The 16,619-nt window shown below is 38.3% G+C and overlaps 1 protein-coding gene across 8 annotated transcripts in view; it reads right to left on the reverse strand.

Moving 5' to 3' along the window:
- Positions 1 to 16,619, reverse strand: part of LOC137992598 (uncharacterized) — a 57,755-nt gene that overhangs the window by 20,662 nt on the left and 20,474 nt on the right. For 3 of the 8 annotated variants that reach the window (XM_068838019.1, XM_068838017.1, XM_068838016.1), the window contains exons 3-6: positions 11,954 to 14,946; positions 11,212 to 11,391; positions 10,888 to 11,055; positions 9,901 to 10,275 (exon numbers count right to left, since the gene is read on the reverse strand). In XM_068838019.1, coding sequence (XP_068694120.1) covers positions 10,065 to 10,275; positions 10,888 to 11,055; positions 11,212 to 11,391; positions 11,954 to 14,748 — 3,354 coding nt within the window. In that variant the 5' untranslated portion in view covers positions 14,749 to 14,946 and the 3' untranslated portion in view covers positions 9,901 to 10,064. Of the gene's footprint in view, positions 1 to 206; positions 298 to 644; positions 2,274 to 9,900; positions 10,276 to 10,887; positions 11,056 to 11,211; positions 11,392 to 11,953; positions 14,947 to 16,619 lie in introns of those variants that run through there. The other 5 variants (XM_068838024.1, XM_068838022.1, XM_068838020.1 and 2 more) reach the window with 4 other exon arrangements.

Here is a 16,619-nt window from a genome sequence, read left to right on the forward strand (position 1 = left end):
TTTCTTTTTGCGTTGCGTCAGCCCAGCGAACGCAAGAGACCGCGCATCTTAATTTCTCTATTTGCGCATAAGTACAATTCCTTACGTTTCGAGGAAAATTGTGTTTTTCTCTCGATTAGCGAGCTGCCTTGCTCGCTCGCTTAAGGCTCACTCACTGCGGCAGCAATTATTATTATTATTATCATTATTGTTATTATGAAGCCTACCCTTCTTTGAATATGTTTCCAGTCCTTGCGGGATCTCGTCAAGGCAACGTCGTTTCCACTCTTCCCTCATTGGACTGGCGTTAAATTCAAACTGATTACATATTAATTATTAAAATTAAAATTATTCATTATAATTATAATTAGAATTATTTGACAATAAAAATCTGCGATAAAATATTATAAAACAACATGGCACGACGTTTCGACGTTTCCAGAACGTCATTATCAAGTAAAAATGAAGTAATGAAATAGAGTATATATATATATATAGAAGATATGAATAAATTAAAAGGCATTAAAAGTTAAACAAAGAGTTTTGCCCTGATGGAGTCGCTCTGGGTATTTAACTCCCTCTTAGACATTACTGGGAAACTCATAGCTGTCTGAGACATGGTTGCAATCAATAAAGACTTGTCGATTGGCATTGCCTTATCTAACCTGGCCTCTTGATTTCCTTGCTCCATCCGCTTCAGAAGGAAAGGTTGTTCTTCCTCGGTCTTCACAATCATCAGTGAGGTGTCCTGGGATCTAGTTGGTCATGTGACATTGTTATGTTAAGTCGACGGCATGTGGTCAGTTTTGAGTTCATGATTTGACAAGGCTTTTGGAATTATTATACTACAATTTTTTTTTAACTCTTCGCTGCATTTTTCACGTCAAAATCAAAACAAGTCCTTATTGACTTCATGGACCTTTCCTTGGTTCGCTTGTATTCTTCATCGTAGTTTTTCGCAGATCCTCTGTAGTCTCGAGATCTTCATCTTTTCTTTGGAAGATGGCATCGGTGTCGCTTCTTACTCGATTTTTCCAGGTTTTCGTCTTCAGTGATTTCCAATGAGAAATACTTATAAATATAACGACGAAAATTTAACTGAGTCACATGGTATTCGAATGCCTATTTTCCAATCTTTTCAACCTTGGTTCATATCTTTTCTCTCTTATGACTCGACTTTTAAACTTGTTGGGCTCAGGATTTCTTATCAGTTTCTGTGCCAAGAAGATCTCCCAAAAGAGTCTGTAAAAAACAACGTCAGGTATGGAAATGCCATCGTTATGCAAAATCATTTCTTGTAACACAACCACAACAACCCCACCTGTCGGCCACCTTGGTAATACAGTCGCCTCGTTACTGCGACCACGTTTTTTTTTGGCCCGGCAAAACGGCCATACATTCTCTAATGCGTTCACCCGTGAATAGGCTGTCTCCGTAAAAGCGGTCCGGTCGATCTGGTTTGAAAATAGATTTCGCTCATTTCTTGTGTGTTGCAAGACTTTTATGTGCTTATACTAAAACCACAATCCACTTGATCGGATCTGTTAAATTATTGGAGTTTTGAGGGATTTTTGGTTCACCCGCTCGAACGCTCCTGGCACCCTATATCGGGGCTTCAATTTGACTCAACTTTGAAGATCAATTTATCAAGAACCAACTAAACCTGAACAAAAATAATCTATTGTCAGTTACTTCATGTCTTTTGAATAAACAAAGGTGACTTTCAAATAAATAAATAAACAAATTTAACTATTTTATTTATTTATTTATTTATATTTATTTATTTTTATTTGAATAAACAAAGGTGACTTTCATTAATATTGAGATTGCCAAAGGCACCCCTATCATACAGCTTGATCAGACACGCGAACACCGATCAACTTCAAACTCTATTTATGGAAAAGTGAGGCGGTCTTTTTCAATCAAACCAACGCAGCTGGAAAGTAAGTACCACACATAATGTCATTACGGAGAGAAACCTTGCAGTCCGTCCTTGATGGAACATTTATAGCTCTCTGAAATTGCCTAATTTCGGCGATCTCCAAGTTTTGGCTCTACATTGAAAGACTCGTTAACAGGGAGCGTTGCACCAACCTCGCACGCAGATAGATCTAAAACAACCCTAAATAAATGAAAAATACATTTAAATGCATTACAGGTCAATTGAAGGCGAATAAACCCTCTTTTAACGGCTTCTGCTTGGCTTACCTGCCACGGATAATGCTTCAGTGTTCGAATTTCGCTCCATGATTTTACAAAAAAGGGACGATCTCTGCTGCCCAAGCACTGGATCCCTGAGGGTGAAAACAAAGTTTAGGTATCTAAGTTGCTTTTTGTCTGCTATTATCATTCTTCGATCGACGTTTTTCCTCCGAATAAAACGGTGGACATCGAGTGAAGATTGCCGCAATATTTACCTTTCGGGACAACCGCTGACCAAACTCAATGTTAGCACCTGTGACGTACTGTTGTCATATTTAGAATCCCTCCACGCTAAACCTGCACACAATTGCAAAACAAAACGAAAAATCCGGGAGCCCATGACTCGGCTTATGGGAAAAGTAACCTGTCCTCTTTTGGTTCAAGGGACAATTGTATGCCTGATGCTACGCATTCAGAAGTTGAATTTTATATTTACCTTAAAAGCAACCTCGGATTTCTAGAGTATTTTAAAAACTATTTTGCTTCTCAGTAATATGTTCGGGAAAAGGATTTTATTTTTATTGATGTCAATTTTAGTCTAGAAAGTAGGACTGTTTAAGGCCCGTGCAAACGCTCGCAATATTGTTGGCCAACAAGACGCATCATTGTTGGGCCCAACATGTTGCGAGCGTTTGCACACCATGTTGTGTGTTGTTGCGACTTGTTGGAAGTTGTTGGATGAAGTTTGAAACTGGTCAAACCTCAGAGCCAACAAGTGCCAACATTTCTATTGTTTCGCGGTCATCGAAGCCGTGAAAAAAACACTCCCGAGGAGAACAGAAAAATGGCTGCCTTTTGAGAATCGGTAGCTTGTTGGTTTCCGTTCTTTTTAGAGCGATCAAGACTAGTTTTAACGCCAGTTTCAAGTGGAATGTATTCTTAGAGAATGTCTATGTTGTGTAAATCGTTTAAAAGTCCAATCCAACGAACATCCTCGGAAAATTTGCTCCTTGAAAATTTTATTTCGTGGGAAAAGAGCTGCGAAACAGGTGAGTTTTTTACGCAATTTTTGATGTGGAAAGTTTGTTGCCACCGGGTACAAAAAGTTACTGTAATGTACAGAAAGGAGGATTCCTAAGGTTTCCGTTCATGTGTGAATTGGCTTGTACCAGGTGGCAGGGAAATGGCAATATTGTTCAACGTGAAGGTTATTTTTTTCTGCGTTACACCTTCCGATCGGCACCTCTACTTGAATGATCAATGATTCGATCAGATGTGAATTTGATTTTGAGTACGATTGTGTCATTGGGAACGCAACCGTATTATCCAAGATTTCAAATAGTTGCTTTTCAGATCATTCTATTCTCTTTTCTGGCCAATGTAAAACTTTTTAGCAGTCACAACTCACCGATTCTTGTCAAGTAGTTGAATTTTGTTTGTTGAAATAGTTGCCAAGTCATGGATTTGTAATTACTCCGTAAAAGTTACGTTTAAGGCAGGTTCTTAGCCCCGCCACAATCCATGTTTTAGCTAAAAATAATAACTATTTTGGAGAACAGAAGTGTGCTTAATTTGATATCGTAGATTCAGATTCGTTACTGCAGCTGTTTAACGAATTAACGAATCATTTTTTCTTCGAGTATTGTTTTATGTAAGCATTAACGATGTAATTTTGGTTTTCGGTCACTGTCGTGTGTTGTTGGATCAAGGAAGCTGTTTTGAGTCAAGTGATGGTTGACAGTGGATACATGTTGGTCATAGTTCATACCCTTAACAAGGCCATTCCAACCAGAATGCAAAAGAAAATATGATATTGAGAAAATGTTATTTTACCAGTTGGAACTGGATAAAAAGTCAGTTATTTGAACAATTTTTGATATTGCATCCTGGTACAAAAAGTTATTATTTTGTTATTATTGTTATTGTTACTATTATTATTATTAGTATTATTATTATTATTATTATTATTATCATTATTATTATTATTACTACTATTAAATTATTATTGTTATTATTATTATTATTATTATTATTATAAACACTAGGAGTGTTTTCTGCGGTTAATGGCCTCGATGTTTGATTTAGTTTGTACCAGTTGGCATGAAAATTACAACAATGTTTTGTAACATGCAGATTATTTTTTTGCCAACTGAGTGAATCGATGATCAATGATTCAATGAGATGTAAATTTGATACTTTTGCGATGTTTTGCCATTGACAAATTAAATTATGTAATCTCATCATCAAAGAAAGTAGCTTTGAAAGGTTGCCTCTCAAATGTACTAATTTTTGTACTTTCTTGGTAGTATATTACACCATCCAAACTCGAAGTTTTTGTTCTAACATTTTGTCCATGAGTTGGGGGGGGGGGGACTCGATATATCCCTGGGTGGGGAGGTGCTGCGCGGCCCCTCATACCCTGTTTAAGACAAATATTGCTGATTTTCCTACTCTGTTTACGACAAAAATTGATAAATTGATACCCTGATTAAGACAAAAAATGATAAATTCGATACCCTGTTCAAGACAAAAATCCGGAAAAACATACCCTGGCTGGCCGCACATCCTTATTAAGCTCTTTTAAGGGAGTATCCCCCCCCTCCCCCCCCAGGATTTGAGGTTTTTTTCTCAAAAGTACAATGTACATGTACTGTTTAAGCAAAGTGTCTACTTGTGCAACGATGTGTGTTCTAGTTATGCAAAGTTTTTACAGATGCATAATACTCAGAAATTCACCACCAATCCTTGTTTGTACAAAATAATTCACATCATCTAGACATGCAATACTGTTTACATGCAGGTTTTCTTTACAAGTCTGAGTTTTCAATTTGAATTGGTGAAATTAGTCATCATGCATAAGGGCTATTGTGTGCAAGTTATTTTTGGTTTTGTAATTTTCAAGCCAGTGGTGTAGTGGAATTATTGATATTTGAATCATGCTTTTCTTTGGTTTATCATTCCTTCAGAAAGATTTGGAATGGATTTTGGCCATGCTCTTAGTCCTATCAAAGTAGTATGTTCTCAATTTGTGTGTTTTCTGTCCTGTTTATGTAGCACGTTTAGATCTTACATTTCGAAAACATTGATTCCAGTGTTTTTAGTGTAATATTTAATACTGTATGTATTTGTATTATTTTAAGTTTACTAGTAGATACCAAAAAATAATATGAAAATTCATTCGTAGTTCTGGTACAAGGGTTCTTTTGTCTGTTGGTCACCATTTGAATAGTTGAACATGTTGTCTGTAGAATTATTTTAAATGTGCTGCTACAAAATTGGTTTGTCCCGATTACTCTGCATTTTTGATTTGTAACAAGTATGGCATTCTCCTTGGGTTGGGATAGCATTGAAAAGCAAGTACAATTTAAACTCTGTAACAGCTGACTATGATTATGTACTGTGCAAAGCTCTAATCAACTTTTTCTGAGACATTTTCGACTTTTCTTATTCTAGAAGTCATCTCAGTAAATTTATGTTCATTTCCAAAAAGTGTTCTTTTTCTGTAAGGTAAATTATATATTTGGACTAGCTTACAAAGCACAGCTGCCCCTGCAAATTCAGTCTCTTCTAATATATGCTGTAAGCTACCTGTCAAAAAGTTATATGTGATCATTTCAGTAATATCTAGGCCATTTGTAAAATAATAATTTACTACTAATTTTATATTTCTTTTTTGTTCAAAAGTCAGATGAATTTGAAATTGCACAGTAGCTGAGCATTTTTTCTTTTAGTGGAAACCTGTATCTAAGATGTTTAGTCTGTTGCTAAATACCGGTAAGCATCTTATGCAAGGTATTTTTTTCCTGTGGTGACTGAACTGTAAGGTTGAAAGTTGAAAAGAATAACATTGTAGGTACATGGAATTTTTTTTAGAAATGTTCACAAGTGATGCAAAACAAAACTTTTGCCAATAGAACATGAAGTTGAGTTTTGAACATGCACTTTAATTGATCAAATTTAAGAACCCACCTGAGTTTGACATGTATGCAAGTGTGTTGTGTACAATTGTAGGGTAAAGTTAGGGTAGTAGGTTAATTCAAACTTCTGAATTTTGTAACCAAAAGGTTGTATGGTTGCTTCAATTCATATAAGAGTGAATTTCAGATATACATGTATCATACTTACAGTACTTGTAATTGGCAGAAAACAAATGGTTTTGATCAGACTGAGACTTAAAATTAATGTATTGAACATGAAGCTTGAAGGTATTCAATCACTTGATTATTAACATTGGCCATGGTGAAGTCATGGCCACACGGGCCGATGATGAAGTGTGTATCGATCGCTTATATTTGTTTACTCTTTTGTTCCTCAATTGCATCTCAAGTGTTGTTAAAATATATGATGCTCTTTTATGGAAAATTGAGATTCAGGTCTCTTTTTTTTTGGCTGAGGAGATCTTGATCATTTATCAACTGGAGCCAACAGTTCCTACAGCATACGGATTCCTCGAGACGTTTTCAGATGTGATGGATGGAGCTTTGAAAGCCCATACATTTTGATGGATGAATCAACGGGCATAACACTTTCAAAGAAATCGATCATTTTAAGTATATATTCGTGGGGAGGGATAAGACTTTATTATTGTGCAATTTAGAAATCTGAAAGGGTACTGCAGCAGCAATTAAGAGGCAATAGATCGAATATTAAATCTTGAATTATTAATTAGCTGGACCCCAAAATTTTGTAATGGACCCCCAAATTTTTCAAAAAGGGGTCCAGAGGACCCCCAAATTTGAAAACCTGGATACATCTCTGCATCTTATTATGAATGATTTTTCAAGTACCCAGGCTTGGAATTTGTGGTGTGATTCACATTACCTTTATCTTGGGAAAGAAGGCTGAAAGCAGAGAAATGAGAACCCTTTATTAACTCCATAATAATAATGATAGTTATTTTTGTTATTTTTACACCCTGAATTGTAAAAACTTAAGTGCACTAGCCAATAATTATTTAGTTTTTACCATACCTCAAAATCTATTTTATTGCTTGTGCTCAAGCACTGAATGAGAGCACCATACAAAAAAAAATCCCACTCTCATACTTTTCTTGTATTAAATAAAAAAGAGTATGAGGGTGGGGCAAACTTTTTATTATATGGTGCCCATTGTCCAGTGCTTGAGCAAAAACACAGATTTTCATTGGATATCTTGCACCTAACATTTCAGTACAGGTACATGTATCTCAAGTAATGGTACTCATTCATTGGCAAAAATCAAACTAGTGCTAGTACAAGTGCCTGCGCAGAAAAATGTGTGAACCTGTTCTTGATCTTCTTTAGTTGAACAGTTTTAATACTAATGAATGAAGGGGTAGTTTCTAAAGAAACTGTGGTGCTGCGTCGGTGGGGAAGTAGTATACAAAAATTTGGTTTATCAACGGAGTTGATAATGTAAATTGACCACCGTACAAAGATTCTAAAAGCTGACGTTTCGAGCGTTAGCCCTTCGTCAGAGCGAATCGAGGGATTATGGGTTACGTGTAGTTTTTATAGTAGAGTAGGAGCTACGCTATTGGTGGTAACATGGCAACGTGAAAAGTAGGAATATATTAGTTAAATGAAAAGCGGACTCCCCCAGAGGGACAATTTGCCTCTTTAGATTTTTTCACCAAAAAATGCCGTCACGACATTCACAAACTTAAATTCAATCGCAACACTAAATTTTCCAACCTTTCCTCGGAAGAGTGGGCGGCGCTTAAAAATCTTAGTAAACGCAACGACATAGTTGTCAAATCGGCCGACAAAGGCGGCGCGGTAGTTGTTTGGCGGTCCGACCTTTACCAAAAAGAAGCTTTGCGGCAACTTTCGGATACCTCGTTTTATGCCAAAATCCCTAAAGATCTCACTTCCAACAATCAAAAACTTGTCAAAGACACCATTCAAAATCTTATAGTTAATCAAGAATTACCGGACACTGCCACTAATCTCATCATCAACACCCCTAGAACTTCGTGCATTTACTTCTTGCCTAAAATTCACAAACCCAACAACCCAGGTCGACCTATCGTTTCTGCCTGTAGCTGCCCCACCGAACTCATTTCTAGCTACTTAGACAGGATTATGACGCCTATCGTCAAATCTTTGCCATCATACATTAAAGACAGTACACACGCACTACAAATTTTCCGCGATTTCAATTTCTCCGGCCAAGACAAACTTATTTTCACCATGGACATTACATCTCTATACACAGTCATTCCTAACAGCGAAGGTCTTCAAGCACTTAAACACTTTTTCGATCAACGCACTGTCAAAGAACCTAGCTCGGAAACGCTCCTCCGCCTTGCCGAACTAGTTTTAACGCTTAACTGTTTTTCATTCGCCGGCAACTATTACAAACAAATTAATGGTGTAGCGATGGGCACAAGAATGGGACCTAGCTATGCCAATCTTTTTGTAGGATATGTTGAACACCAATTTTTTAATCAGTACAACGGCCCCAAACCTGAACTCTACGGCCGCTACATCGACGACTGCATCGGCGCTATTTCATCCAGCAGAGAAGAACTCGATCAATTTATAACCTCCGTCAACTCTTTTCATCCGGCTCTTAAATATACCTGGGAAATTTCGGAAACTTCATTGGCTTTCCTAGATATCAAAGTTTCTATTAGAGGCAACGTGCTATGTACTAGTGTGCACTACAAACCTACTGATTCACACAGTTATTTGTTGTATTCATCGTCACATCCATCACATGTCAAGAACTCCATTCCTTATTCTCAATTTCTTAGACTTCGACGTCTATGTAGTGATGACTCCGATTTTTCCAGCAAATCAGAGGAGATGTGCCAGTTCTTCGAAAAACGTGGCTATCCTGTCTCTGTGGTCAAAGCGGGCCATCATCGCGCCCAACAATTTGATCGACAGTCGTCACTACAAACGTCACAGAAAGATAAGAATGACAGAATTCCATTCACCCTCACTTTCCATCCTCATAATCACGCAGTCAAAAGCATCATTCTTAGTAATTTTAAATTACTCCAAAATGATCCCAAGACTGGTAGAATCTTTTCGCAACCTCCACTTATTTCATTCAAACGCGACAAAAACGTAGGCAACTTTTTAGTTAGAAGCGCGCTCAAAACCAACGAGCAACCCGGCACTTTCAAATGCGCGCGCTCACGATGCAAAACTTGTCTTTTCATTGTTAACACTAGCAAGATATCGGGACCTAAGCGATCTGTTAAGATCACCGATCGTTTCACATGTACCTCCGCAAATGTCATTTATTGCATAACCTGTACGTTATGCAATAAATTATACATTGGTGAGACAGGTAGACGACTAGGTGACCGATTCCGCGAACACCTTCGCGATGTTGAGAAGAATGACAAGGATGCATCTAAGCCAGTCGCTCGCCATTTTAATCTGCCTAACCACTCCAAAAAACACATGGCTATCTGCGGCCTTTCCCTACATCTAGGTACGACGGAAAGCCGCAAGAATCTGGAACAAAAATTCATCTTTCAAATCGGCACCCTGAATCCTCACGGTATTAACGAACGCTTTTCATTTAACTAATATATTCCTACTTTTCACGTTGCCATGTTACCACCAATAGCGTAGCTCCTACTCTACTATAAAAACTACACGTAACCCATAATCCCTCGATTCGCTCTGACGAAGGGCTAACGCTCGAAACGTCAGCTTTTAGAATCTTTGTACGGTGGTCAATTTACATTATCAACTCCGTTGATAAACCAGTTTTAATACTGTTAAACAGTGAAAGTTCAGTGCATAATCATAATGATTTCCTAAAATTTGAACCCGATGTACCAATTGTCCAAGTGTAGGCTCAACATCAGGATTTTGGATAAACAATCCGTGCTTCCTTTTATTTTGGACAACTTGTGGGAAACCACTAGACCTATATATTTAATTTTTTTGTTTAAATCTAATGTTTAAGGTATTAAGTACAGCAATTATTAGAATTATTCATCACAACACAAGAATGTAAATAGCGTGGGACAGCAGGCTTCCTTGTGGAGTTATAGGGGGGTCACTACATCTAGTTAGACCAATGCCATGGTTTTTAACTTTCAAGCCATCATAGAAGAACCATCCTGGTACTGGAACGCTTGGGTTTTTCAACTTCATGGCACTTGTGTAGTGACCTCCATCCCAGTAGGTGAGGCATTGAAGATCATACCTTTAACAGAAATTAAACAAAACATGATTCAGTGTGACCCTCCTTTTTTGCCTTACGATTTCAAGTCTGTCTGAACATTTCTAGCATGATCTTCTTTAAATATTATTGGAAACAAACACTACGAATATTAGCTTTGTCCAGTGAGGAGTTCTGGCTTAATTTGTTGTACAATGTAATTGTCAAGGAAGTTGTTTCAGTGTGATCTTTTAAATTAGGGACGACTTAAGGCTTAAATGGTTAATTAAACTAAGATTAATTTCCATTAAAATGTTGAAAGCAAAACTGAAGTTTCTTGCCCTTCATATTTTTTATGTATCAAGCTGAAGTGGCTTACTCATATTTTGAAATGCTGTTAAGATGTAAACAGTGAAAGAGTATTTACATGTATGTGTAGTTGCCCTCACTAATCCACATGCAAATATACTGTAGTCATTTTGACTGAGAAGTTTGAATGTTATTATTGTTTGCAGATTCGTCACCTTGGTTGCCATAACACGCAAGGGGATGGATGTGTTGGTTCAAACCAAACTTGGAGATAGAGAGATTTTTCTCTCGTTGTCAAACACTTTCATGGGACGATATTGTAATTTTGAAAAAATATTACTGCTGTACTTGTGTTGTGATGAGGGTGGAAATTCCAGCTGTCGAGGAAGGTCACGTGCATCCTTTATCACACCTTGTCTGCAATGATAGTCAACACAAAGAGGAAGAACTAATGGCGTTCCATCAATGAATTTTCTGGTACCAAACGATCTGATTCCATTGCAGTGGTGATGTATTCTGATGAAAACAACGAAAATTTGCAATACACGTACATAAGTTATTGAAAACTGATCTGCAACATGCTTTCAGGCATGGCGTGGAAGAGTCTTTAAGATGTGATAATTAAAAAGCTATTTCAATACAAATTTAGTTAACGTGGCTTTTCGGCAATACCTGCTAACAACGCTTCCATCCGCTTGTTTAGTCCGAGTTCGATGATGGAACACTTGTGTGCTGCCAGGTGGAAGAGAGCCTCTCCACTCCCTCATGCACCGTTGGTTGGTTGTTCTGTGCCACTGAAGAAGCATTGCTTCTAGTGCCGTTAAATGGTTTGGTTTCGGTTCTACAAGGGAACTGTAGTAATGTGAAATGAGTGAGGATGCTTATACTTATCTATTGGTCAAATGCTAAGAGTTAGGATTACAGTTGCGGGGTTGAAGCGCAAAAATGAAATCGGCAAGTTTAAATTTTCACGACTCAGCCTCAACAGCGTTGATAGATGACTATCATAAAACGTCACTGGATATTATTAATTGTCAAAAATTGGGATTCAGACGGAAATCGGTGGTATTAATACTGGTTAAAATTAAACAATTTATTGTCTTGATAATGCGTACGTACGTGCTTGGCATTGCTGGACAAGTATAAATAAATCCTGATTGTGGTATAAATGTTTTGGGTTTGTTTTAGACTGTGCTAGTGACCTCAGTTTCTGGAAAACAGCTACTCTAGGATAGGAGTGATTTTGGGGAGTTTACTCTAGTATAGGGTAGAAAAATCCAGCTGAAACTAGCTCTGGTTTAGGCTAAGGGTTCCGGGGTGCCAGCGGCACATTCCCACCCAGAAAGTACCCCCGGGGGTTGAAGAGGGATACTGCTTACAAAGTTTAATACTTTATGTAGTTAAAGTGACTTACTTTAATGCAATAGGTCCATTTGAGCGGAAGCTTAACTGCTTTGAAGGGCAGGTTGGATTATTGCAAGTGGAGTCCATCTCGTTTGCTGTGAACTGACGAAAGGCAGCAAGGAACCGCTCATCTTCTCCACCCCAAACGTTCATTTGTTTCCTGTTGAAGTCTATTCCAAGATTGATTTGTGTCAGCCAAATTAATTTTCCCGTAGTCCACTGTTTGTTTGAAAACATTTCATGTACTGATAGCAGGGTTTTAGCTGCAGCATATGGTAGAGTTTGGAATGCTTTGAGAAAGGAAGAGTCAGAAAGCAGAAGAAGGTGAAAAAACGTAAGGAGATTGTCGATTGGGCAAGAATTGATGATTTCAATGTCTTCCTCTTGATACGAAAAACGACCTCCCCATGGGGGTACAGGAACCGATGACACCGTCGAAGGTTTTGCCGCTTTGGCGTCATTCTTCAATAATGTTAATATTTTTCGTTTGACTCTGTCGAATGTTTCTCCTGCCAGTCTACTGTCGCTCGCCAAGAGGTGTCGAATTTGGTGGTCTGATGGTTTCTCGCCACAGCACTTCTCAGAAAATTCCTTTATTGCTTTTGCTGCGCGAAAGTTAAATTTATGGCCAGACATTGGATGTTGCGGCGCCTTTGAGTTCCTTTTTGGTGTTTTATTCAAGCTCTCTTTAGAATGCTGAGTAGGTGGCCGATCATCTTTTGAACGCACGACATTTGTGGAATATTTAGGCCATGATGTTATTTCGACGTTCAGATTGTGACATTTCTCAACCAACTCTCTATCATTTAAACATGCCAAAGAGGATTCGTCGTTATCAGTTGTATCGTCTGTGTTGGTGGTTGTGTCGGATGACGTTCTCTTGTGCCTCGTGGAACTTGTAGAGAAGATGGCCTGTTTTGCTTTTTTTGCATTTTCTCGAACATGGCGTTGGATACCTTCTTGGCAGATTGGACATGTCAGGTTTGAGACACACACCACATGAAATGATTGCCCACAGCCTTTAAATACACGCCAATTCATATCATTTTGTCGTTGACAATTGGGTAGATCACATTCCCTGAGTAGATCTGGTTCTAGTTCTTCAGAAGGTGAGAGATGGAATCCGCAAGGAAGAACTTTATTGGACTTAAACTTATTACCAAATAAACAAGGCAACATCCATTCCCGCTTCTCTTTATCTGTGGCATTTGCTGAATAGCTGCTGTTAGGTTTACTGATAATGTTGTGAAAAGTGTTTTTTAAAGCTTCTGCTGCTTTCAGTTTCGCTGATTTTAGCTGGTTTCTGGAAAGAACGTAGTTTTTCGTAGGAAGAAAAGTTTGTCTAAAGTTTTTTTGACGCTGATTTGATGCAAAAATGGAACGGCAAGTGTTTGTTATTTGTTGTGGTGTGCTATGAGGAGAGGTCTGGTCCCGAATTATTGAATGAAAATACTCCACGGGATATTCAGTGAAGGCTTTAACAGAGTTGCGAAAGGTGTGGTGAAGTGGTTGTCCAATTTTATCCCAGTACAGAAGATTGGATAGGAAAACAAGAGGAGACTTGTCGTAGTGGTGACGAGCGAAGAAAAAGAACATTAACCAAATCCTCTTCAGGGCAGATACGTATAGCATGCAGTTATTTGAACGAAAAATCACAGCATAGATGGTCAAGACTAGTGGCACGTAGTTTTCAAGAAAATTAATAAGTGTTAAAAATTGAAGGTCTTTGCATTTTTCACCAAAAACGCTCAAGATGCTGTCTCTTATGAGGCTCCACCCACCGTGTGTTAGTTCTAAAACTAAAGATATTCGCCAAGGTTGACATCTGTCGCCAAAAGGCTTAGATTTACTGAAAACAAACTGATAAATGTAACGTAAAAGCTCGTAGAATACTCTGAAAACGTTTTCTTGGCCGTTTAGTGTGATATGAAGTGGACCAATGAGCGGGACGATGCTTGAACGAACTGTTTCCTCTGTCTTAGACGAGTAAACAATTCGTCTCGGATAAAACTGTGCTGGCCAGTCCCCCGGCTGGGGAAGGACGAAACGTTCACAGTATTTTCTGATGTTTGTAGCCATGACTATGTCTAATGCTTTCCGGAAATCTGATTCACTATGTAAGGCCAGTTCCACGCAATCAAGGAGCATGGTATCATTCATTTTGCGCATTTTTTTAATTGCTTCATCTACTGCATAATCGTGTGTTGTCAAACGGTTTTGCTCCCATAGTGGATCAAAAAAAGTGCTCTTTAACCATGGCGCGTTTGCACTGTAATATTGAATGAAAGTATAAAAGCAAAAGCTCGCGACTTGCTCATCGGTTGACATGTTGCGCACGATGTCTTCCACTAGTATGCCGTCCGGGCAATTCACTGGTCTACTGGAATCGACTTCTACCGCATCAATGTCATACTTTTTAAGAAGAAGAGTACACATCTTCGTTGCCTTACAGGTTCCCTTTAGTGGGCGTTTCTTTGTGTGAACGTTTGTATAGTCATCGATGTTGATTATTAGTAATTTCTTATGGCTTATTGTTTGGTCGATCCAGTCATTTAGCGTCTGCGTATGTTGCGACGAATCCTTAAGTTTAAGCAGCTGGTACTGTCGATCACTAAAAGTGGTGCCAAGGACCCTTTCTGCGTTTAAAGCATTTGTAGACAGTCCAGATCTTAATAGTAGTTGACCATGATCTTTTTGAAACGCGCTGCATTTTTGTGACAGTCCGAAAGTCATCAAATGTAAAATTGCGACTGTGCGTTTCTCGTTTAATTCTCTTCTTTGCTTTGAGTGTCGTGTCGATGTCATGGCGTTGAATATGATGTTGAAAGCCTCTTCAGCGTTACATTCCCTACACAGACGCTTGAATGATTGAGGCTCATAACAAGGAACTTGTTTCTTTGATTCTAGGTGTATCAAACGGTTTCTTAGATTTTCTACTCCAGTAGAAAGTGTTTGAATGGTAGTCGAGTTCCTCGCTTCGGTTCCATTTGTACATTCCTCTGTCTGTTCGTGCAAGAGGGAAAAAAATCAATGTTAATTTTAAAATTTGATTCCCTTAGGCTCCTTCTAAGGACCTGGTGATACACAAATAGTCGCTCGTGAATTAAGAAACAAGGGAATAAGCCTTTAAATTCAGTAAAATTCGGTACAGAGTTCTTAGGGAGTTGTTTTTTTTTTTACACAACCGAGAAATGTAGAAAAATTGGCAGAAATACGGCTTGCAGAGTGTATCTCTGAAATAGACCGCCGTGCTGGGCTGACTATTTTCTCCTTTTATTCAATGACGGGCCCCCACCACTTCCGGTCAAAACTGATAAGTAACCAAGTGCTCTTTTTCTTGCAAACCGTGACTAAATACTAAGCATTTATTGCATTCTCTAATACCCACTACCTCCCCCTTTAAAATTGATTGACAAACGCGCGCAGAACTTGATTGATTGACAAACGCGCACAGAATTGATCGACAGATTCACAGACAGTATTGCATTCGTGCCGTGTTCTTTTCTCATTTAATACACACAGAGCCATACAAAATGGCTTAATTAAGAGTTTTCCTAAACAGTTCTGTTACTATTTATCCGTTGCTATCAAATGTGGGATTATGTCATACAATCCACGGAGATTTTGGAGTACTTTGATTGCGTTCTACAAATTCAGTTAGGAGAGATGAAAGTCTGTGAGCACTCCAAAGATGAGAAAATTTACAAAGATGCATGAGAGGACGATATTCTCCCTCGTGAAAACTGAACATCGCAAAACGTAAGTAAGCATCAAGATATTCCCCATATGGTTGAATTGAAGTTATTCTCTTTCAAGCTTCGCTTGGTGAACAGCCTTAAAGTTTTCACTGTGTTTAATAATTTTCACGCACAAACCAAATTTTTGTGTCCTAGACAGTTTTTCGTGTGAGATTATTTTCAGTGCAGCGAGTGTTTTATATTTTGTATTTAAAATTGAAATCGAAAGCTCAAAAAGTTTTGATCTTTAAAAAAAAACCCTTCCCAGGTGAAGGGCGTTTAAAAGTTGAATCAGCAAAACTTGGCAAACGGACAAAAGCTATGGCTTAATTGAATGCCTTTCGAGTGTTTTTAGCACTTGTAGACAGGGAACCTATTAAAGAGGCCTTCCAAGGGGTTTGAGCGACAAGCGACATTGGGTCAAAATGTGGCGACAATTTGTTAGCAAAGTACCGACAGCCGACAGAAGTTGACACGAAAGAAGCGACAACTTGCGAAAACGACAATCCATTTTTCATTTCGACAAAGCGACAACAAAAAAAACGACAAACGAAAAACGACAGCGACAATTTCCTCCGCTGGTCAGGCGACAAAGGTACACAAAAGGATGCGACAAGGCGACAAGACTACCCCCCTTGGAAGGCCTCATTAAAATATGTAGGAATTATTCTAGTTTTCCCAACAACTAGAAAGTGGGTTTTATTTGACTGAAGAGGAAATAAAGACCATCTAGGCATTATTGATGGTTGAAAGTAGTGGACTTGCTTGGACTTCTGGTTGATAAACGTAAAAGATCAAGTAAATGTAAGCTTAAATCTTTTGTGGCCTGTAAACAATACGGCAAGGTTAAGATAAGATACAATACAATACTTTATTGATACTCTCTAAGGGGGGTTTACAGTGGCAATTAACATAACTAACATAAGAACTGCACTAGAT

This window comes from Montipora foliosa, chromosome 2 (assembly GCF_036669935.1).
Source record: "Montipora foliosa isolate CH-2021 chromosome 2, ASM3666993v2, whole genome shotgun sequence".
Lineage (NCBI taxonomy): Eukaryota > Metazoa > Cnidaria > Anthozoa > Scleractinia > Acroporidae > Montipora > Montipora foliosa.